The 23,518-nt window shown below is 42.7% G+C and overlaps 1 protein-coding gene across 1 annotated transcript in view; it reads right to left on the reverse strand.

Moving 5' to 3' along the window:
- The window catches only part of ASIC5 (acid sensing ion channel subunit family member 5), a 75,918-nt gene that overhangs the window by 34,416 nt on the left and 17,984 nt on the right, over positions 1-23,518 (reverse strand). Inside the window, exons 4-6 of the mRNA XM_073614384.1 lie at positions 12,000-12,119; positions 10,517-10,666; positions 2,859-3,006 (exon numbers count right to left, since the gene is read on the reverse strand). Of these exons, the coding sequence (XP_073470485.1) occupies positions 2,859-3,006; positions 10,517-10,666; positions 12,000-12,119 (418 nt within the window). The remainder of the gene's footprint in view (positions 1-2,858; positions 3,007-10,516; positions 10,667-11,999; positions 12,120-23,518) is intronic.

Genomic DNA, 23,518 nt, shown 5'->3' on the forward strand with positions numbered 1-23,518 from the left:
CAATGATCCAAAACACACTGCGAAAGCAACCCAGGAGCTTTTGAAGGAAAAGAAGTGGAATATTCTGCAATGGCCGAGTCAATCACCTGATCGCAACTCAATTGAGCATGCATTTCACTTGCTGAAGGCAAAACTAAAGGCAGAAAGACCCACAAATAAAGAACAACTGAAGATAGCTGCAGTTAGAGCCTGGCAAAGCTTCAGAAAGGAGGAAACCCAGTCTTTGGTAATGTCCATGGGTCCCAGACTTCAGGCAGTCATTGCCAGTAAAGGATTCTCAACAAAATATTAACAATTAACATTTTATTTATAAGTTATATTCATTTGTCCAGTTACATTTGAGCCCCTGAAAATGTGACTGTATATAAAAATGGTTGCAGTTCCTAAAATTTTTACTTGATATTTATGTTCAACCCCTTGATTTAAAAAAGTCTGTACTTCAAATTAATTTAGATTGTTTTGTTTTAATTTTATTCTGGCAGCATACAGAGCCAAAAGTATGAAAATTGTACCTGTGTCCAAATATATATGGACCTAACTGTATGAGTTTTTGTTTATCTTCTGAATAGTCCTAAACATGTGCCTTTTTTAGAGCTAAGAGGACTTGATATCTCAATCCCTATGATGTTGGGATTGATGTAGTAAAAAGTGGGAAGGTAGGTACAGTACTGGGTTGAAAGGTGTGTTGGTGGTTTTGCTCAGTAGGCTAAATAATTAAAGAACTGCTGCCCCTACAGATACAGCCAACTGGGTGGAGTACAGGGTATGATTGAGAGGGATGTAGGTGTGGCACTGTTCACGTGTTATAAGGGGGGTTATTTACAAAAGGCAAATCCACTTTGCACTACAAGTGCACTGCAAGTGCAGTCGTTGTAGATCTGAGGGGAAGATTTTATCATCTAATCATGTACAAGCTAAAATGCTGTTTTTTATTTTACTTGCATGTCCCCTTCAGATCTACAGCGACTGCACTTCCAAGTGCACTGAAAGTGCATTTGTAGTGCAAAGTGGATTTGCCTTTTGTAAATAACCCCCATGGTGTATACATTGCTGTGTAATTTAAATAAATTTGAGTGTACAATGAGTCCTGTATTGGTATACAATTGCATGAAGCAATTATTCCCAAACAAAGTGACAGGTGCTCTTCAAAAGGTGATACTAGTGCTCTTCAATCTTTTGTGCTGGTGCTCTTTATAGTGCCCCTGTAGGAAATGCACTCACTGGAAATCCTCACCCCCACAGGGGTATTGTGCATTCACAGTGGGATGATACACAGGCAAGAGGGATTGACGTCACCGGCGGTCGTCTTCTCATGCTGACTCCATGTGGTTTTATGTGACAGAATGCTTTTTTGCTAGCACTTAATAGAAGTGCCTTTCTATATGAACTTTTATGAACTTTTTTAGGACTTCTCCTTTCCAATAACTACCGTATTTATCGTATTTTAAAATCAGGGGAAAATCGTGGGTGCGTGTTATACGCCAATCCCCACCGATCCCCCCCCCCGCTGTTTGTGAGCGGAGCGAGCCGGCTGCCGATATACATACATAGCCGAGTGTACTCGGCTAGGCTTGGCTAGTTCCTCTTACAGTCACGCCCAGTCCTATGATGGACATAAAACAGGGACTGGGCGTGACTGTGAGTGGAGCTAGCCAAACCTAGCCGAGTACACTCGGCTATGTGTGTATATGGGCGGCGCTCTGCTCCGCTCACAGTCACGCCCAGTTTGGGCAGGACTACGAGAGGAGCCGAGAAGAGCCGGCTCTGTGTATCTCGGCGCCGGCGGCGCCATTTTCTAACTGCAATAACACTGACAAGTCACTGCAGTTTAACTGCTGCCTGGGCAAGGCTGCAAATGTCACTGACAAGGCTGCAAGGCTGCAGGTGGACACTGATAAGGCTGCAAATGTCACTGACAAGGCTGCAGATGGACACTGACAAGGCTGCAGATGGACACTGACAAGGCTGCAAGGCTGCAGGTGAACACTGGCAAGGTTGCAAATGATACTGACAAGGCTGCAAATGACACTGACAAGGCTGCAAATGACACTGACAAGACTGCAAATGACACTGACAAGGCTGCAAATGACACTGACAAGGCTGCAAATGTCACTGGACAAGCATGCAGATGGACACTGACAAGGCTGCAGGTGGACACTGATAAGGCTACAAATGTCACTGGACAAGCATGCAGATGGACACCGACAAGGCTGCAGATGGACACTGATAAGGCTGCATTGATGGGCATTTAAATGTAAGTTTATTTTCTTACAAAAGTTTTTTTCCTTAAAATTCCCTCCTAAACTTGGGGTGCATGTTATACGCCGGCACGTGTTATATGCCGGTAAATACGGTATATCTTTCATGTATTGATTTATTGGATGAGGAGATGTATAATTGTGATATTTAGCGCTGCACTATTTATTGTACTATTATTGCCAAGGTAGGTACATTATCAAGGTGGACAACCTCCTTCTTTGGCTTTCATTGATGAGCCCACATGACCAGCAAGATGCTGTTGGTCAGGGTTAGGTGCTTAAATACTCCTAGTTTCAAAAATACACAAATACCTAATTGGTGCTGAGGTAGTTAGTAGGTCAAAGCAATGTGAACATGTCCAGCTGAATGTGATTAACTATTACTAGCTGATCCATGAACATTTAAGTATGAGAAGTAGAGTGCACAGCACAGAATCATGTAAAAAGGTCTGCAGCCCCACCAATAATCAACAGTGAACAGTGAAAGCCTACTGAATCAAACTGCAATAGGTGGATGTTACAGCTTTAACACAGCGACAATGTTTCCTGAATATCATTACTGTAAATGATTTTATATTTGCCGGAAAATAAAATTGTTACCGGGAAGTAAGAATGGTAAGCATCCACATTTTTCTTGTATATAATTTGCCTTGCACTCTTGTACACATCCATATGTACTGTAGATTTCATGATGTACCAATGTTAAATCAGGATTACATTCTCCCCAAGGATATTCTTGCATTATTGCCTGCAATTGAAACATTACATTAATCTTTTGCAAGTTATAATTTCTATAGGTTTAAAGGATCATTCTAGACAAAGACTATATCACAGCTACTTGTCTGAATTAACTACTGGCATCTTTCTCCTTCTTAGGACTTTCAGCCCACCTGTGTGAAAATAAATTAAATGTCAAAAGGGCAAAAAAGATCCCTTTTAATAGCCACAGCAGGTTGGCAGACCTGGAAAAACCATCACAGAGCAGAAATAAAAGAAGCCAGTGGGCAGTTCAAAGCATACATAAACACTAAAATTGAATAAAAATGAGAGCAGGCAGGCTCTTTATTACAGAAGAAACATGTAATGTCTCTTCTGCAATAAAACAAGCTTTGCTATCTGCTTGTAGTCTTCTGTAGAATGTACACCAGGGACGTGCAGTCAGGGGAGGCAGGGGACGCAGAGCCATGAACACTGAAAAAAAAATTGAGCTTCGAGGGTCGTAGCTCGGCAGCTTGAGGTCACAGAGACCTCAATTTGGATAGGTAGCCTAAGTCCTACCCCACCACTGGTAAAAATTTGGGCTCCTACAACCTATGGTTCCGGAGATACGGGACTCCTTGCACAGCCTGTCAGAAGCTACATACAGAGCGACCAGTTTAAATACAAGCTGGCACACTCTGCAGCAGACTGAGAGGATGAGCTCACAGTGTCTCTCCTCACTTCTTGTCAGAGGCACTGAGCTCAATAGACAGCTTGGAGTCTTGGGACAATGGTAAAGTACCATTAGCCCCAGCAGTCCAATAAAAATGCTGCAGTGGAGGCACACCTCTCACTGCAGTGTCATAGAAGGGGCATGTGTCTAAAAGACAAATGCTTTCTTCTAGCCCAGCCCTCTTAACTACAAGGAAAAAACATAAGTTTATGTGTATACGATTTACCCATAATCCCATGTTTTTATCACACAGTTAAGAGGGAGAATGCGAATCTGCGGCTGTTGAAAAGGTACTGTTATAATCAACCTAACTCATATATTATTATGCTATAAGATAATAATTTATTATTTATCTATTTACTGTGAAATTACTGGTTTGTAGTTATAACTTCAAAATTCTGTAATTTGTCTGTTAAGCCACCTGCTTGAGTACAGTTTTTGAAAATATAGTAAATTATCTTAAAAACAATATATAATAATTATTTGTATTGCAATTCTGACACTTCTCTCCTCATTCATTTTTTGCCAGAATATTACTCAGAACCCCCAAACATTATATATATATATATATATTGTTTTAGCAGACTCCCTAGGGAATAAAATGGTGGTCGTTAGAACTTTTTATGTTTCATGGAATTTGCGCAGCAGCTTTTCAAACAAGTTTTTTTTTTAATATTTCATAAATATTAAAAAAAAAAACACTAAAGATAACCCAATTTTTTGGTATAATGTGAAAGATGATGTTACACCAAGTAAATAGATACCTAACATGTCACACTTTAAAATTGCGCACACACATGGAATGGCACCAAACTTCAGTAATTAAAAATCTCCATAGGCGACTCTTTAAATTTTTTTAAGACTACATGTTTAGAGTTAAGGAGGAGGTCTAGTACTAGAATTATTGCTCTCGCTCTAAAGATCACAGCGTATGTAATCTGTGTGTATCTGGCTTTGATACTAGCCAGTGCCTCACCAGCCACTGACCTCACTGCACGTCCCTGATGTACACTGAGCTGAGATTTTACATTCTGGCACAGGGCCTGTGTGCCAAGATGGCTGAGCTCAAACACATGCGTGGAAGTGACATAATTTTGCACTGGCCAATCATGACTGCCAAAGACCAACATCTGGAAAAATCCAGGGAGAAGATGCCGGCTTCAGTGTGGGAGGGGGGGGGTGCGGGGGAGCCCATGAGGCATCTGTAAAAGAAGAGGTAAGTGCTGTGGACTTTAGTTCTACTTTAACTCACTAATATGTGCAAATATAAAAAAACAGTTTCATAGTATACGTGAACCTCTACCCTATAAAACACCTCATTCAGTTTAAAATAGAGACACAAGGCAAGATGTTTGTGTGTGTGTCTGTAGGATTCAATATTGAGTTGGTCCACCCTTTGCAGCTATAACAGCTTCAACTCTTCTGGAAAGGCTGTCCACAAGGTTTAGGAGTGCGTCTATGGGAATGTTTGCCCATTCTTCCAGAAGCACATTTGTGAGGTCAGGCGCAGATGTGGAGCATAAATTACACATCTAATTTTCTGACTACCTATCATATTTCTTGAGTCTCTGAAGTGCCAGGACAGAAGAAACACCCACAAAATGACCATATTTTGGAAAGCAAATACGCCATGTTTTTTTTTGAAAGGCAAAGTAAGTCTTTTAAAAATTTAATTTGAATGTTTTTAGGATATTCCAAAAAAATTAAATGTATTATTTTTTTTACACATTTTTGGAGGTCCTGGAGCACCAAGACATTAGGGACACCCACAAAATGATCACATTTGGAAAGCAATCACCCTAAGGTAGTTTCAAAGAGGATGGTAAGTCTTTTGAAAACTTTTGAGGACATCTAATTGGGGGGGGGGGGGCAGAGGATGCTACAGTGGGGGAGGGGGGTAAAGGGGACAGTGGAAACTGCATGGGGGGGGTCACAGAGGACACTACAGTAGGGGGGGTGAAGGGGAAAGAGGACACTGCATAAGGGAAGCACAGAGGACACTACAGTGGGGGAGGGAGGGGTATGTGTAGGGGGGGACATTGGGGACAGAGGACACTACAATGGGGGAGTAAAGGGGACAGAGGGCACTACAGTGGGGGGTGAAGGGGAACAGAGGACACTGCATGGGGGCACAGAGGATACTACAGTGGGGGGGTAAAGCAGACAGAGAAAACTGCATGAGGGGGTTAAAGGGGACAAAAGAAATTGCATGGAGGGACACTACAGTGGGTGGGTGAAGGGGACAGAGGACACTGCATAAGGGGAGCACAGAGGACACTACAGTGGGGGGGGTAAAAGGGACAGAGGACACTACAGTGGGGGGGGTGAAGGGGATAGAGGACACTGCATGGGGGGGCACAGAGAACACTACAGTGGGGGGTGAAGGGGACAGAGGACACTACAGTGGTTGGGGACAGAGGACATCACATGGGGGGCAAAGGACACTATAGTGGGGGGGGTGAAGGGGACAGGGGACACTGCATTGGGGGGCGCAGAGGACACTACAAGGGGGGAGGATGAAGGAGACAGATGGCAGTGCATTGGGGGGGGCGCAGAGGACACTACAGTGGGGGGAGGTTGTGAGGGGGACAGAGGACATTGCTTTAGGGGGCAGAGGACACTAAAGTGGAGGGAATGAAGGGGACAGAGAACACTGCATTGGTGGGGGCGCAGAGGATATTACAGTGTGGGGTGGGTGTGAAAGGGACAAAAGACAGTGCTTTGGGGGAGGAGGCAGAGGACACTACAGCGGGGGTGTGTAAAGGGGACAGAGCACACTGCTTAGAGGGGGCACAGGACACTGCTATGGGGGTGCAGATTACACTACAGTGGGGAGTTGTGATGTGAAGGGGACAGAGGACACTACAGTTGGGGCGTGGTGTGAAGGGGGACAAAATACACTGCTTTGGGGGGGCACAGGACACTGCAATAGTAGGAGGGGCAGAGGACCCTACTGCGGGGTGGAGGGGGACAGAGGACACTATAGTGGGGGGGTGGTGTGAAGGTGGTCAGGAAACTGCGGGGAGGTGGAGGACACTACTGTATGGGTGGGAGAGGTACCTACTGTGGGAAGGGGGGAGGAAAACTACTGGGGGGAGCAGAGGAGACTATTGTGATGGGAATGATGTAACGGGGAGTGAAGGACACTAGTGGGAGTGGGAGTGTGGGGGGGCACAGGACACTATGCTGTGTTTTTATTGGGCGCATAATAATTTTTTTTTTTAACAGGCGACCCCTCCCCCCTTCTTCCCGGGGATTTTTAATTTCCTTCATGTTGTCCATGTAGATCTCAACCTCTGAAAGGATACCTACCCCTGCTCTAGAACACCAGGACCAGTAGAAATACCCACAAAATTACAACATTTTGGAAAGCAAATGAGGAAACTGGAAAGATATTTTTCATACACAGCATAGGCATACTTAGAATTACAACCCAAAACACATTCTGCTACTCTTCCCTAGTATGGTGATACCACAAATGTGAGACTTTGTTACTGTTTGGACAGATTACATAATGGAAATGGTATCTTGGGTATCACACAAATTAAATAACTGTATCATAACTGTACTGTAATGGTCATAGTGCAGGGCAATAACTTCTCCGCAGGACGTGGAAACCTTGCAAAAAGACCTGAACAAATTAATGGGGTGGGCGACTACATGGCAAATGAGGTTCAATGTAGAAAAATGTAAAATAATGCATTTGGGTGGCAAAAATATGAATGCAATCTATACACTGGGGGGAGAACCTCTGGGGGAATCTAGGATGGAAAAGGACCTGGGGGTCCTAGTAGATGAAAGGCTCAGCAATGGCAGGCAATGCCAAGCTGCTGCTAACAAAGCAAACAGAATATTGGCATGCATTAAAAGGGGATCAACTCCAGAGATAAAACGATAATTCTCCCGCTCTACAAGACTCTGGTCCGGCCGCACCTAGAGTATGCGGTCCAGTTCTGGGCACCAGTCCTCAGGAGGGACGTACTGGAAATGGAGCGAGTACAAAGAAGGGCAACAAAGCTAATAAAGGGTCTGGAGGATATTAGTTATGAGGAAAGGTTGCGAGCACTGAACTTATTCTCTCTGGAGAAGAGACGCTTGAGAGGGGATATGATTTCAATTTACAAATACCGGACTGGTGACCCCTCAATAGGGATAAAACTTTTTCGCAGAAGAGAGTTTACCAAGACTCGTGGCCACTCATTAAAATTAGAAGAAAAGAGGTTTAATCTTAAACTACGTAGAGGGTTCTTTACTGTAAGAGCGGCAAGGATGTGGAATTCCCTTCCACAGGCGGTGGTCTCAGCGGGGAGCATTGATAGCTTCAAGAAACTATTAGATAAGCACCTGAATGACCACAACATACAGGGATATACAATGCAATACTGACACATAATCACACACATAGGTTGGACTTGATGGACTTGTGTCTTTTTTCAACCTCACCTACTATGTAACTATGTAACCTCTAGATCAGAGAATTTAGCTTAGCAAAGCTAAGCCAAGCAAGCCTACTGGTACATGGATGCCCCCCCGGAATGTCATGTTTAGTGGCCAGGAAGTACAGGAGGCTGAATAAAGAAAGAGTTCCCGTGGTTCCAGGAGTGCAGTTGTCTGCAGGAAATGGCTGGGACTGGTGACTTGCAGGAACATAGTCAGCTGGACGTGCAGATACTGTAGGTCAGTTTAGATGACAGTTCCACAAACAGAGAAAGGATCGGTTCAGGCAGAAGGAAGAAACGTGGTCAATAAACAGGCCAGTCAGTACAACTGATAGACAGAGGTGACACTAGGATTTGTGTAGGGGCGATCAGGATCACTATTGCTGGTTTACACTGGACTGGTGACACTTGGTACTAGTGTGACAGCAATCAGGAACACTGTTACTGACGTACACTGGTCTGGTGACACTGGGACTGGTGTTGCGACAATCAGGGACACAGTTGTTGGTTTAAACTGGTCTGAGGACACTGCCACTGGTGTGGCAGTGATAATGAACACTGTTACTGGCAAATATTGGTCTGGTGACACTGGGACTGGTGTGGTGGTCATCAGGAAAACTGTTGCTGCCTGCTCTGGTCTGGTGTGGTGGCAATCAGAAACACTGATTCTTGCTACACTGGTCTGGCAAAACTTGAGGTTTGGGGGCTGTAATACCTTAAACAGTTGAACAGAAATGTTACCCCCTGTACACTCGCCGATCACAACCTATTCAAGTGAATAGGGGTGTTGGTGTGGGGTCCAAGGGGTTAAAGCAGGTGGTGTGGAGGTGATACAACACCTCTCCACTGCCTGTCAAATGCTCTCAAACACGGATCACTCTTCAGAGAACATCTCACATGTGAACGAGTCCTTATGGTGACACTGACTGGTGTGGGGGTGATCAGGAACACTGTGACTAGTGTGGCGGTGATCAGACATTGTACTATTTTGAGAGGGTGATCTTTTTTTTTTTTTTTTGTGAGCAGCCAGTTTGCTTACACCATTTGGTTGCATTCATGCAGTTTTTGTTTACTACTGTGATCGCTGTGATTGTTATGGCGATCACATGGTACAGTGTCAATTTCATTGTAGAGCCAACTGATGTTGAAATCTGATACTGAGGCTTTCCTACTAGCCTTTAATAATACTTAAAAAAAATATACTAAGAATTTGCAATGGACCATAGGAAAGAGAGAAATACCCGAGTTTTGGAAGAGAAAACACTCTACGCGCCTAAACGCGTCTACGTGCTAGGCCTATTTAGTGCTTGAGTGTTAATTAATTTCAATAGCCTGAATAAATTATTATTCTGGCAAATGATATTAATTAATGCCTAATCACTTGACGTGCATAAAAAACCCTAAACACATGTTACACGAGTCGACAAGCATTATGCATTTTTTTCTACCAAATCTCTGCTGCCAGGAGGAAAGGATTCTAGGAGAGTTAGCAAAATGTCCAGTATGCATGAGGCCTAACTGACTGACATTAGCTTGCTTAAAGTTACCCTGTGAACAAATTAAAATGCTAACTAAATCTAAAAAAAAAAACAAGAATGTGAAAATTCACCTCTCCTGCTGCAAGCACTATCAAAGTATGGTTGATGAGCAATCATACGTCAAAATCTGATGTGAAGCCAACACTTCCAGGAGTTCCTATCTCCTGCCCACCCTGCAGCGCTCAGTGGTTCTTTGTGCTGACTTCAATGTCACTACTGTTTCCTGTATCACTAATATGGTCTGCATTGGAAGCCAGTAGGACAGGGTAACGACGCAGAACACCTAAGAGACAGGGACAGTGCGTTGCTTGCCCTGAACAAGGACTTTCATGGCAGGATCTCCATATATGTTAATGAAAGCTATAGGCTTGAAAAGATTGGAAATTACTTTTAAGATTACATTAAATTGTATGGGTTTGCATACAGTATAGTTTAATGCCCAAGGTCCTCTGACTATACATGAGCTTGTACCAGTACAGTACAAACTGTGCTTGTTCAAAAACTATTTGATCTGCTTAAGAACGTATTGAATCTAATAGTAACTAAGCACTATTTTAAAATGTCTAAATTCCCTAGAATCATTAGCATATTCTTCAAAGCTATACTAATGATGGGAAGCTGACATTTATTGGCTTTATAACCTGCTGAGTTGCAGCAGTGTCATCTATCTTTGAGAGAGAACATTAAATATGCACACTTAATTGAAGAGTCACCTCTGTGCCTTGTAAAACCTTTTAATTTGCTCTTCCTGTTTAAAAACTGTGCGTGAGTTATATATTTGCATTGGAAATGATCTATCAACAGAAACATCTGGAACTTCATTTGCCTATCTGTTAAACATATAAATACCTTGTAGAGTCTGATGGAAGTATGTGAATGCATCCCCACTGGACTGTGCAAGCCCAGACCATTAAATCGGGGAGGAATCTTTGGTGAGTGTATCACAAATGTTATCCCAGCATCCACAAAGCCCAGTGTTGGATCATCTGTGAATTCGGTCTGGTAAAGAAGAGCCATTGTTACTACTGTAATAAACATATACTGTATATCCAAAATGTCATCTCAATACAACAAGAGGAAAAGATATCAATTTTCCTGAAAACATACAAGCAGAAGTTCTATGAAAACACAGATAAACCCTGCATATTTGAAGGTATTACCAAGATTAAAGGGTTGTTGTTAAACATGCAGCTACAGTATGTATTGTAACACAATATTAGTGCATTATCCATCCAAATCTGAAAACGTATTTAGTTGGTCTTGTTCTTTGGATAGATGGTTCAGTGACTTACAAGCATCCCAAAACCCGGGGTGCATCAAGCATTGACTAAATCTGCAACAGTCACACAAAAATATTCTTTCTCCCATAGGAGCCGCTGGATTTACGGGCCTTTCCCTTGCTCACAGCCAGGCAACAGGAATTTGCACATTTCCTTCACAGGCTTCACAGGTTTTTGTTTTGTTTTTGTTTATTTAGGTGATAACTTGGATAGAAAATAGGGATGCCCTATTGTTACAATTGTTACTATTGCACAATTGTTACTGCATTGTATGACCGTTATTTAACTCTTAGCGAAATAACCCCCAAGTGCGCTATATCACGTGGTCATATTTGTGAATGCGCTAAATGTGAATTGAGGAATTTCCTTTGATGGGGTTTGAAACAATGCACTCCCAGTTCCCATCTTCTATACCAGTCACTGTCAACCAGGGTTGCATCAAAGCTAGTAGCTCCTTGAACTGTGACTAATTTACTTCCCATTTGATGATGCCTGCATAGTTCCAGGGTCAATGCAACAATTACTCCAATGATCATTTTGCTCTATGAGGGGCCTTCTGACCATCACTGTAAGAGGGGCATTCTTCCCACTGGCCTGCAATGTAGAATGGGTTTTTCCTCACTGAGACCTAATGAATTTGTTTAGCATGGGTTCCCCATGACCTGAAAATAAGTTCAGGGGTTCCTCTGGGGTAAAAAAAAATGAAAAAAGCTGGTCTATACTAATCATTGATCATACTCAATGCAGGGTGCATGAGTATGTGGAGGGTCATGCTAACAGCAGAAAAGCATGTTCACAAACGTACCCATAAAAGTAGCAGATGATTCCCTTCACTGCCAAGCAATGCAAGCAAAAACATTGTACAGTAACTAGCACATATTATTGATATGGATAATTTATTATTGAATTTTGTGAGTTTCCCACTGTTTTTTTAAGTAACAAGCCAGTTAATAAATTATAGCACCCAACACCAGGGATGTAACAAAACAGACATGCTTGCAATGAAAGTATATTATAGTGTTTAATGATTCAAAGATAATTTGCATAATGACCTGTTTGATATCGAATAGTACACTTAATCCTTTCCCTACTGTATTAATGCTTTTTGAATTAGGTGTATTGTGGTTAAAAGTGTAGCAGTTCCCATACTCTGTAAAAACATGCTCAAAGTCCTAAAAGAGAAAAAAAGTAAATATAATTATATATATAAGTAAAATATAAATTAGGAGTTATATGGAGATGCACTGCAAGCACAGTAGGAATAGCTTGTAACATATCCTATTTATAGTAATAGTGTTTCATTCTGTAACAAATTATGGTACAATGAACATCTAAAGCACTCTGATTAAAACTAACAATAAAAAAATGAAGCATCCAAAAAAGGATTGTCAACTGGGCATGCACAAGCATTATTTTAATTTAAGGCTGAACTTGAGTGAAATATATGTTGTGTTGAAGACTTACATTAGGCCAGCTTTGCACACCATAAATATGCATATATGATACCTGATTGACCTCAAATGACATGCATACAGGATGAATGAAAAAAAAAATTGTGTAGCATCCCCCCCCCCCCCCCCCCAAAAAAAAAAATATGCATATATCCAGAACAGATTTTAGCAAAGACTCCATGCAAAAATAAAAAAAAATAAAAAATGCATGAGGTCCCCCAGCGTAGGTGGCCTGATATGGGTGGGTACAAGAATGCACCCTTCTTCCTGAACCATAATAGGCCACATGCCCTCAACATGGGGGAGGTATGAGGACAACGGCATCTTCCCCACAACCCTGGCCCGGTTCTTGTAGGGGTCTGAGGACAGGGGACTTATTGGAATCTGGGAATTTAAAATAAAGGGGCACGCAGATACACTCCCCCCACCAAGTGAAAGAGTATGGGGTACATAGTACCCCTTTTTATTCACAAAAATAATTTAAACAGCAAAAAAACAAAAAACAAACACAGTTTATGACATTTTTTTTGTAAAAATCCTCATGATGTACATCCATTGCCAATCACATCATTCCACAATGTTCCACGTTAGTCATGATGTGTAGGGATTTGGTTTGAAGTGATCATTTTAATCACCTAACTGTCTATCATTTGTATGAATTGCAGCTATTTTAACTTTGATCTTATTATGTCTCAAAAATCTATTTCTGCATATATAGAATTCTGCATAGTAATTACAACTCAGCACTGCGTGACAACCTACAAGCATTTACAGGGGGCATCAACGAACCCCACGCCCTTGGGACTTATCTCAAGGAGAACCCCTTGTGCAACTTTTAACTTGTCAATGACGTTAATCAATGTTGTGTAAAGATTATAAAAAAAGCTGTACGATAATAACAAATTTTGGCGGTCTCGAATTGTAAGCAGACCTCCCACATGTGTGTATAGCGCATGTCAAATAATTCTTATCTGATTTGAAACTACTCACAGACGTTGGTTGCTGCTGGTCATTTAGCCAGCCCCCCAAAACAAAATGGCTCAGTTCATTTGGATTGTTTGAAGCTTGAACTTGAAATTGAACTCTTCAATTATTTCAACTCTTAAATACTCAGTGAGTATTTTATCATTATTATTGTTTGGAGACTTCTGTGGTTGGGTAAGTGTGGAACCTCTCATCTATAAACCATTAAAGAACCTCTGTGAGTAGTTATTTATTTTATGTTAATCTGTCTATGTCTGGATTGATGTCAAACCAACCTTTTGAATGTTTGGGTTCCTAGAAGTAGCTACCATTAGGGTTGCTTCAACCTCAAGAAGATCAAGGCATATTGCCTTAACGGCTGGTATATCCACCTAGGCGTATTAATGTGTAAATTGGATGTGGTAAGTGTTTGCGTCCGTGGTAAGTTGGACACACTTACAAGCGAGAGTGTGAGAGTGGGAAGTTTGTCCCCAATTACTAACACATTACCATACTTGAAGATATAGCAGAAACTGTTATGGGTTTTGAGAAGTCCCTATGGTTTGGCACTCAGGTAAAGTGCATATTTAGAGAGTTGCAAGAATCTGGCTGATTGCTAAATGACATGGTGATTTAATAGGTTAGCAGGCTGGTACATGTAGTTCTACTGACAGAGAGAGTGGTGACCTCGCCTGAAATTTATAGTGTAAAAGTAAGAGACAAATTCACTTACTAGTCTTTTTCCTTTTTCACGGCAGTCTACATAAGCTGTCTCTAGCTCTGTCTAAAAACTACACTGCCTCTTGAAAGCTGGCAAGATAAGGGGGAATGTAAAAGTAAAGGTAGTGACTGATGAATTCCTTGCTTAAGCACCTTTCCTTATAGCTGAAATTTGTATTAGGTTATATTTTACTGTGCTTTGTCGAGGCACTGCTAGCAATAATAAGAATAATTAGAGCTATTAAGTCATTGGTTAGCAGACAGCTTCCCGGGAAGATTTTAAATATAAACGTATGCAGTGGGCTAAGTAATGTATACCTCTAGCTTATGTGCCTCAGTAAAGCACTAAAAGTAGAGCTGACCTCTGTCATCCATTTGTAACTGAAATAGTATGGAATATTAGGGGAGGCATATTTAACTTTATTCAGGACTCAAAATTTCAAATCCAGAGCTACTTGCTTGGCCTTAAGAGTTACTCACCACCAGTTGCCCCACCAAACCCCTACCCTGTCCTGCCCCTAATTTCACCCCTAAACACACCCTTGTAAATTATTATTTGATCCAGCCCCTATACACATTGTCCCACCCTCTCTACACACTACACCCCTGTATATACTGACCCTCTTTTCCCCCAGTACACACTGCTCTCACTCTTTTTTACTCTATCCCCCTCCCTGTGCACACTGCTTCCCTGTCATAAATGCCTATACCAGCCATCAATGGCTTGCATATATGTATGTCTGTACACAGTACAGAGTGTACAGGAGGGCACAGCATGGGGGGAGGAGGACACAGTACAGGGTGGGTAGGAGGGCACAGTATGGGGGGCAGGAGGACACAGTACAGGGTGGGCAAGAGGGTACAGTACTAGGTGGGCAGGAGGGCACAGTATGGGGGGGGCAGGAGGGCACAGTACAGGTTGGACAGGAGGGCACAGTATGGGGGGCAGGAGGGCACAGTACAGAGTGGGTAGGAGGGCACAGTACCGGGTGGGTACTAGGGCACAGTACAGGGCTGGCAGGAGGGCTCAGTACAGGGTGAGCAGGAGGGCACAGTATGGTAGGCATGAGAGCACAGTACAGGGTGGGCAGGAGGGCACAGTACAGGGTGAGTAGGAGGGCACAGTATAGGGTGGGCAGGTGTGCACAGTACAGAGTGGGCAGGTGTGCACAGCACAAGATGGGTAGGAGGGCACAGTATGGTAGGCAGTAGGGCACAGTAGAGGGCTGGGAAGGAGGGTACAGTATGGGGGGTAAGAGGGCACAGTACAGGGTTGGCAGGAGGGCACAGTATGGGGAGTAGGAGGGCACAGTACAAGGGTCACTGGGCAGAGCTCTGTCTCCCATCCATGCATTGTACACAGGCCTGAACAGTCACTAAGATCTACTGCTCCCCACAAAGCACACTGGCACTGGAGCTGAAATACGCTTCCCTTACACATACAGTAGTCAGGATGTGCACTGTATATAGCTGGCTACTGTGTTTAGTTCTGACCTGTGGAATTCCATGGTCAGAAAGGAAGCACAGTTGCTGCAGTCAGCTCCACACATGGTAGCTGTGTGTAATGGAATCAGATGGGGAGAAGGAGCTCTCAGTGCCTGTGCTAAAGCTGTGTGCCGTGCAGGGATGGGAGACTGCGGGCACAGCATTAGGTGTGGTGGAGGGCTTTTGGGGGGTGCAGCTGAACTCTGGGGTGGTGGTGGGCGGGGGGTAGACCCCTAGATCTGGCCACAATCTTACCACTGCTACTGCTTGTGTAGATGGGCTGTATATTGCTCTGATCCTCCCTGTCCTCCTCTCCTGTTCATCCTATGTGATCGGAGCAGTACACATCCCACACACACAAGCAGCAAATGCTCTGTTTTTCCTTAATCCATACAAAAGTGCTGCTAGAGGAGCGCCAGGGGGAGGACTGAACTGCAGGAGTCGCCCATGCACCTGGGGCGCCTGGGCAGTGCCCAGGTTGGCCCGTATGTTAAGACAACCCTGGATGGAAACCGCCCCCCTTCGATGCAGCTCCACACTCACCCCTAACTTATTTCCACTCGCGTAATGTGAGCGGGTAGGTGGAAATTTTGAGCTCTGCCTTATTGTCATTTTTGTAGTGATTTTATTTATGAAAATCTGTTGGAACAGACAACGAGGGTTTCCTGTGTGTGACCTCCAGCCTTTCCTTTGAAAGAGTGTGCCACCCCAGTCTTGTCACTTCCCTGTGTAAGAGGGGCTTATTTCCCAGTGCACAGAGTGTGTATGCTACCTTCCCTCCCTGTCTCTGTGCAAGAGTGGCCTATTTCCCAGTGCCCAGCATGCACGGTAGAAGAGAAGCTATGTGGTCCAGTACTGCAGATTCAGGTGAACCAGGTTGGGGTTTTAGCGCCAATTGATATACACCATGGGTAAATCAGTTGGGAAAGGGTACTAAGATAAGTGAGGCCCCCACAACTTCAAGGGAGGAGTTGAAAATCTGTTATGGATAATAGATGGTTAAGTACCTATATAAGTGTCACAAGCTTGCCAAGTCTACAGGCTAGCAGGTCCCCATACACAGAACCTATTATGTAAGAGTGTGGACCGCTCTGCATCATAATTTTAAAAATAGGCTGACTGAGGCATACAATAGGACAGCCAAGGTACTGGTTAGTATTTTACTCAAGGCATGTGATGAGGAGGGAGAAATCTCTGAACAGTTAAATGTAGAAACACACCAGTTAGCAAAAACGCTAATCTGAAGTCCCAGACAGACCACTTCTGAAGGAGTAAGTAATAATAGTGCAAGTTTGAGTAAAATAGAAACACTAATAATGTCTAATACAGCTGCCACCCTTATGCCTGGGCAATGTTTATGTTGAGGATGTTGTCGTGGTATTCATAAAGGAAGATTAGAAGTCACTGAGTGTCCAGTAAAAAGGTGAAAAGGATGAACAGAGTAATGAATGGTATGGACATTTTGTGTTTCTGAGGTTTAAAGTTCCCTCCCCTTTGTTATGTTTGAAAATGTAAAGGTTGATGTGTTGAATATAGCACCACCTGCTCACAGTTGTGAGGGAGGGGTACTGCAACCTGCCTTGTTTAAAAATGTGTTGCCACAGTCTAGTTTAAACAAAAGTGATATGTGCAAATGTCAGGACAGTTGCTGAAAGAGGATCATGTGCCAATGGAGTCAGTGGTTAGTGACGTTACCTTGGGGGACAACAAAAATAACGGTAGACCAGATGGATAAGTTGAAATAGTTGCTGCTAACCCTGAAAAATATTATAAGATGTGGAATGGTATGACAGACACAACAGAGGTTAACAGTGCAGTAAAGGGAGGGAAATGGCCCAAAGCTTAACAAGGCGACATTAAAAGAGTTTGATTCCCAAATAAAAGAGCCTACATCTTTTATTAAGGGTTTAAAAGTGTGGCCATCAGGAAAATAGGCAGATGGCACTTTTGGAAGCACACACGTAAAAAGACACAAGGGTGTCTTTGTAGTACCCAAGTCAGTGTAGCAGGGGGACACAAGGAAAGTCATCTGATAAGACAGGGAGTAGAGTTTCCCTTTAAAAATTACGTAAGACAAGTTACGGCCCTTGTGGCTGATAGAGGTACCAAGTTGAAAAGATTAGGCTGGTGTGTTATGCTCCCTCAGGGGTCGAAACAGGGTGGGCAGGATATGTAGCAGGGCGGTACCCTGCCGGGGTCCATGATTCGTGAACAGCCAGCACACTAATTGGTCAGCTGTGTGCTGAACTTTACGTAATGTCCTGACTAGGGTTCTGGGCTCCACCCCAGGCAGACAGGACGTCTGGGAGTCAAGAGAGCTTCACCTAGGAGAGAGGTGAGAGCCAGTGCAGCACGAGGCTCCCAGCTGTATGCAGTGTGTTGGTGAGTGACCAGTCTGTAGGAGACAGACCAAGGCCTAAAGGGTAAGGCCAGAGCAGGAGTGCTGCGTGTACAAGCCAGAAGGGCTGAATGTTGTTTTTTTTTAAGCAAGATTGAAATGCTGAATACCCCTATGAGGGAAAATCACGTGTGTTTGCTGAACTTATTTTTTTATTAAAATGGGCAAGACCAGCCCTTAAACGAAGAAAAAGCGAGTGGCAGTGTCCTTAAAAGCTCTACACTTGAAGCGTCTACACCATGTAAACATTCACAGTGCAGGTGGAAAAAGTATGTGAACCCTTGGATTTAATAACTGGTTGAACCACCTTTGGCAGCCATAACTTCAACCAAACGTTTCCTGTCGTTGCAGATCAAACGTGCACAACGGTCAGGAGTAATTCTTGACCATTCCTCTTTACAGGACTGTTTCAGTTCAGCAATATTCTTGGGATGTCTGGTATGAATTGCTTTCTTGAAGTCATGCCACAGCATCTCAATCGGGTTGAGGTCAGGACTCTGACTGGGCCACTCCAGAAGGCATATTTTCTTCTGTTTAAGCCATTCTGTTGTTGATTTACTTCTATGCTTTGGGCCGTTGTCCTGTTGCAACACTCATATTCTGTTGAGCTTCAGCTGGTGGACAGATGGCCTTAAGTTCTCCTGCAAAATGTCTTGATAAACTTGGGAATTAATTTTTCCTTCGATGATAGCAATCCGTCCAGGCCCTGACGCAGCAAAGCAGCCCCAAACCATGATGCCCCCACCACCATACTTCACAGTTGGGATGAGATTTTGATGTTGGTGTGCTGTGCCTCTTTTTCTCCACACATAGTGTTGTGTGTTTCTTCCAAACAACTCAACTTTGGTTTCATCTGTCCACAGAATATTTTGCCAGTACTGCTGTGGAACATCCAGGTGCTCTTGTGCAAACTGTAAACGTGCAGCAATGTTTTTTTTGGACAGCAGTGGCTTCCTCTGTGGTATCCTCCCATGAAATCCATTCTTGTTTAGTGTTTAACGTATTGTAGATTCGCTAACAGGGATGTTAGCATATGCCAGAGACTTTTGTAAGTCTTTAGCTGACACTCTAGGATTCTTCTTCACCTCATTGAGCAGTCTGCGCTGTGCTCTTGCAGTCATCTTTACAGGACGCCCACTCCTAGGGAGAGTAGCAGCAGTGCTGAACTTTCTCCATTTATAGACAATTCGTCTTACCATGGACTGATGAACAGCAAGGCTTTTGGAGATACTTTTATAACCCTTTCCAGCTTTATGCAAGTCAACAATTCTTGGTGGTGTGTTTTTTATAGGGCAGGGCAGCTGTAACCAGCTGGAACAGAAAGCGGACTCTTCTTTGCCTCCTGTCACTCCTCTTATTATTCCAATTGGATTGTCAGTTTTCCTTTCTGCTAGCAGTATCAATATTGTCTGCAGCGAAGGAAGTGAGACTCCTGTCTCCCTATACATATAAATAATAAAATGTTTCTCAGTGATCATTGAAATGATAAATAGCGAAGAAAGGGAATCTGAAGTCATGTTTTAAATTCCGGTCCTGTTTCTAGCCTAAGTTTAGATGGTTATATTCTTACAGTTTTCCATTTTTTAGGCAGAACTGGCTACGGATCTAAAACATTTGAGCTAGAGAACCGGCTGTTTTTACACTGGTCATTTGTATCTTTTTCTTTTAATTAATTGCTTTAAAGGATATAAACGTTACTTTGTATAGCAATTTACAAATGACAGTGTATTCAAGACAACAAACTTTTCAGATGGAATATAAATTCTTTAATATACATATATTTTTTTACATGTAGTATCACTTTACTAGTATTTTTCATTTCACTGTATTCTCTATTTGATATGCATATTTCTTTTATTAGTCATATGAAAATGTTCTGGTGCCATTTATATATATATATATATATATATATATATATATATATAAAATTTTTATATACAATATTTTTTTTTTGGATCATAACAATATAGGCAGTGTTTGATATATGTGGCTTTTACTTTTTGTGGGTATCACACACACACTTCCTTTTGCTGTTTTTCCTTATATTTTTTTGCCGTAATGGATATCTGCCTCATCCCAGAATTATATGCATTTTGTTGTTTCTTTGCTATATTTCTATTTATAGATGCATCATAACAGGTTATCTATAGTTATATTTCTATAAATTCATTTTGGCTTATTTTATCTATACCATTTGTATATTTTTTCTGTTCACATTGTATTATACTATATTGAACCATTATATGCATCTATTTGCTTTTTAGGAATTTAGCTCCAATTGTGTATCAGGTGTGTTCATCTAATTGCCTGTCGTTACGGATTGGAAGTTTCATTCATTCATTTTTTTCCTCCCTTTCCTTTTTGTTATATATACACTTTTGTTTTTTTATCAAATCAGCTATGAGTAAGCATCTTCGGATGTGAAATGCGTTAGCGATTTGATCCCCGTTGTGTCAACTTCTGTCACTTAACTGCGATTTTGGACTTTATATATTTAATAAAAGATGCTTTTTTGATGGAGTGCGGCAGTCCAGGACTTTTCTATTTCCACTAACTTGTGCATAGCCAGCACCCAACTCTGTTTGGTATGATGGCAGTATCTATGAAAACACGGAGACTTACAGAGCGGCATTCCATTTTGCAGCTGTAACCAACACCTCCATTCTCATCTCATTGATTGGACTCCAGTTGGCCGACACCTCACTCCAATTAGCTCTTGTAGATCTCATTAGTCTAGGGGTTCACATACTTTTTCCACCTGCACTGTGAATGTTTACATGGTGTGTTCAATAAAAAGATGGTAACATTTAATTTTGGCACAGAGATAACAAAAGAAACTTGTGTGTTCCACCCCCTCCTGGGTCGAAACAAAGGGGGATATGTGGTAGTGTGGTACCCCACCAGCGGAAGGACACAGGGTTCTCAACCAGGCAGGTTGAGGGGCTCCAGGGGATTTGCTTATTTGGGAAGAAACTGGCTTTTCAGTTTCCTCATTGTTTAGGAAAATCCATTTTGGGATCTGGAGCCCGGGGATTTTGTAGCGATCCAGGTGGGATGAAATCCCCAGGCTTCGGTCCTGATTTTGAGTCTCAGTCTCACCAGCACACTGACTGGTCAGGTGTGTGCTGGGCTATTTGTAGACACCTGACCATGGTTCTGGGCTCCACCCTCCTGAGGAGTCCAGGCATGCAAGGCAGAAGCACGCACGTCTGCATGGTATAGTTAGACAGAGGGCCCGAGCTTGTGGGCTTGTGGGCTGAGCAGCACAAAAAAATGGAAAAGAGGTACAGTGTTTGTACAGGGACTCTGTTATATGGCCAAGAGAGCTGAAGCATAAAGCCTGAGCAGTAGTGTTACTAAAGAGAGCCACGTGGCTTGGCATTTTCTGTTTGTAACTTACATTGTTGCTGTGGAAAGCTGAAACCCTCTGTGTAGGCAACTCTTCTGTTACTGGACTTGTTTTATTTTTTCCTTTAATAAACGTGGGCCAACAAGCCCTTAAATGGCACAACTGGCATGGACTCAGCTCACTGGTAGGCTCTACACTAAGCTAAAGAACCTTCAATATTACTATATATATATATATATATATATATATATATATATATATATATATATATATATATATATATATATATGTGTGTGTGTGTGTGTGTGTGTGTGTATATCCTGCTAACAAAGAGTGATTTTCTAAAAGGAATCCTTGGCATTTGAAGATTAGCTCCTTCTAGCTTTTATCTGTAGGAGCAGATCGAGCTGACATTTGCAATTGTCTGAGAGCTTGAAAGTTTTGTGTTATTTGGGAAGTTCTGTGTCAAGTCCTTGACATATCTTGAACTCCATTTAATTAAGTATACTGGAGTTTGGAGAGGCCAATGTTTTTGGATCTTGTGGATTACCTTTTAAATTTCCATCTAATTTTACAGTCCGAAGTAAGACTGTAATGATTTAGTAAAGATATAAATCTGTTCATTTTCTAGGAATATGATTATGCCCATCAGGTTTCTGTGGCTATCATAAGCCTCCTATGATTCATTCTCAATAAAATTGCACATCAGCCTCAGGTAGATCAACATCTAAAGGACTGGAGACCTATCATTTATTTATTTCAGGTACTTATATAGCGCTGTCAATTTACGCAGCTCTTTACATATACATTGTACATTCACATCAGTCCCTACCCTCAAGGAGCTTACAATCTAAGGTCCCTAACTCACATTCATACATACTAGGGACAATTTAGACAGGATCCAATTAACCTACCAGCATGTCTTTGGAGTGTGGGAGGCAAACCGGAGTACCTGGAGGAAACCCACGCAGGCACAGGGAGGACATGCAAACTCCAGGCACGTAGTGTTGTGGTTGGGATTCGAACCAGCGACCTTTCTTACTGCTAGGTGAAAGTGCTATCCACTACACCACTGTGCCGCCCAGGGTGGCACTATAATGGTGGTAAGCAAAGTATCAGGTGAGGCTCTGCTTGGCTGAAGGTGCTATATGCTACTACAGTGGTCGTTGTACTATAATGTATGTCTGACAACAGGTGCTGAGTAATGAGACTGAGTGCTTGTTGCCAGGTGGGTGGTTTTTGTCTTCAGCAAGACACTGCTCAGTACTGATGACAATTTTTCAGTCCTACAGAAAGTAGAAGAAAGGCCTGGAGCTACAGAGAGGGAGAGCACCTTAACCAATGTCTAAAAGTTATTAATCAATGGGGAATATCATGGTTAACTGATCCTGTTGGGCTACAGTTTTGAGGAATCAAGCCTTTTTAATTTCATAAGGTGAACAGTATTCAGTTTAATTTGATCAGTTGTTATAAGATATGTGTGTTATGAGTCCACCTATTGTATGACATGAATTAATAGTGAGTGGTAAAATATATTCATGTTGTTGTTAGTGTATGAAATAGTAAACAGTATATTAGCAAGGAAATTAGAAATGTAGACTTTATGTTAATTCAGAGAACTAAGCAGAAAAATAGGAATCAGAGTTTATGTTAAATAAGAGGGAAAATATTACTACAAACAGAGGCGGCTCTCTAATTAGGCAAATTAGGCGGTCGCCTAAGGCCCAGAGCTAATAGGGGCCTTGCAGCTGCCTAATTTGCCTAAGAGCCGATTCTGAGTCTGGCCCACAGAGCACCCATGGATGAGACAAAGCCGCGCCTGTCACTCTCTGGCTCCTGTTACGTTTCTAAAAACGCGGTTGCGCACGGGCATGGATTATCCTCCCTCTCTCTCTCAGCTCTTTCTGGCACTCCCGCTCAGTGTACTCCAGTGCTGTCGGCAAAAATCTTACAACAAGGGAGGAGGCGGAGCTGCAGCTGACAAGTGCTTAGATGGGAGTGAATGGGACGCTGAGAGCTCATTGCCTGGGATCGGAGATCCCACGGGGAAGGATACAAGCAGAGCGAGTCTATTCTGCAGGGTGTGTGCAATGTGGCAAGTTGGCGGGGTTTTGCACATTTCCAGGAGACATTTCTATACAGCAACTTGAGGAAGAGGGTTGAGATGGGGGGGGGGGGGTTGAGAGCAATGTCTGCTGGGAGGTG

This window comes from Aquarana catesbeiana, linkage group LG01 (assembly GCF_042186555.1).
Source record: "Aquarana catesbeiana isolate 2022-GZ linkage group LG01, ASM4218655v1, whole genome shotgun sequence".
NCBI classification, from domain to species: domain Eukaryota; kingdom Metazoa; phylum Chordata; class Amphibia; order Anura; family Ranidae; genus Aquarana; species Aquarana catesbeiana.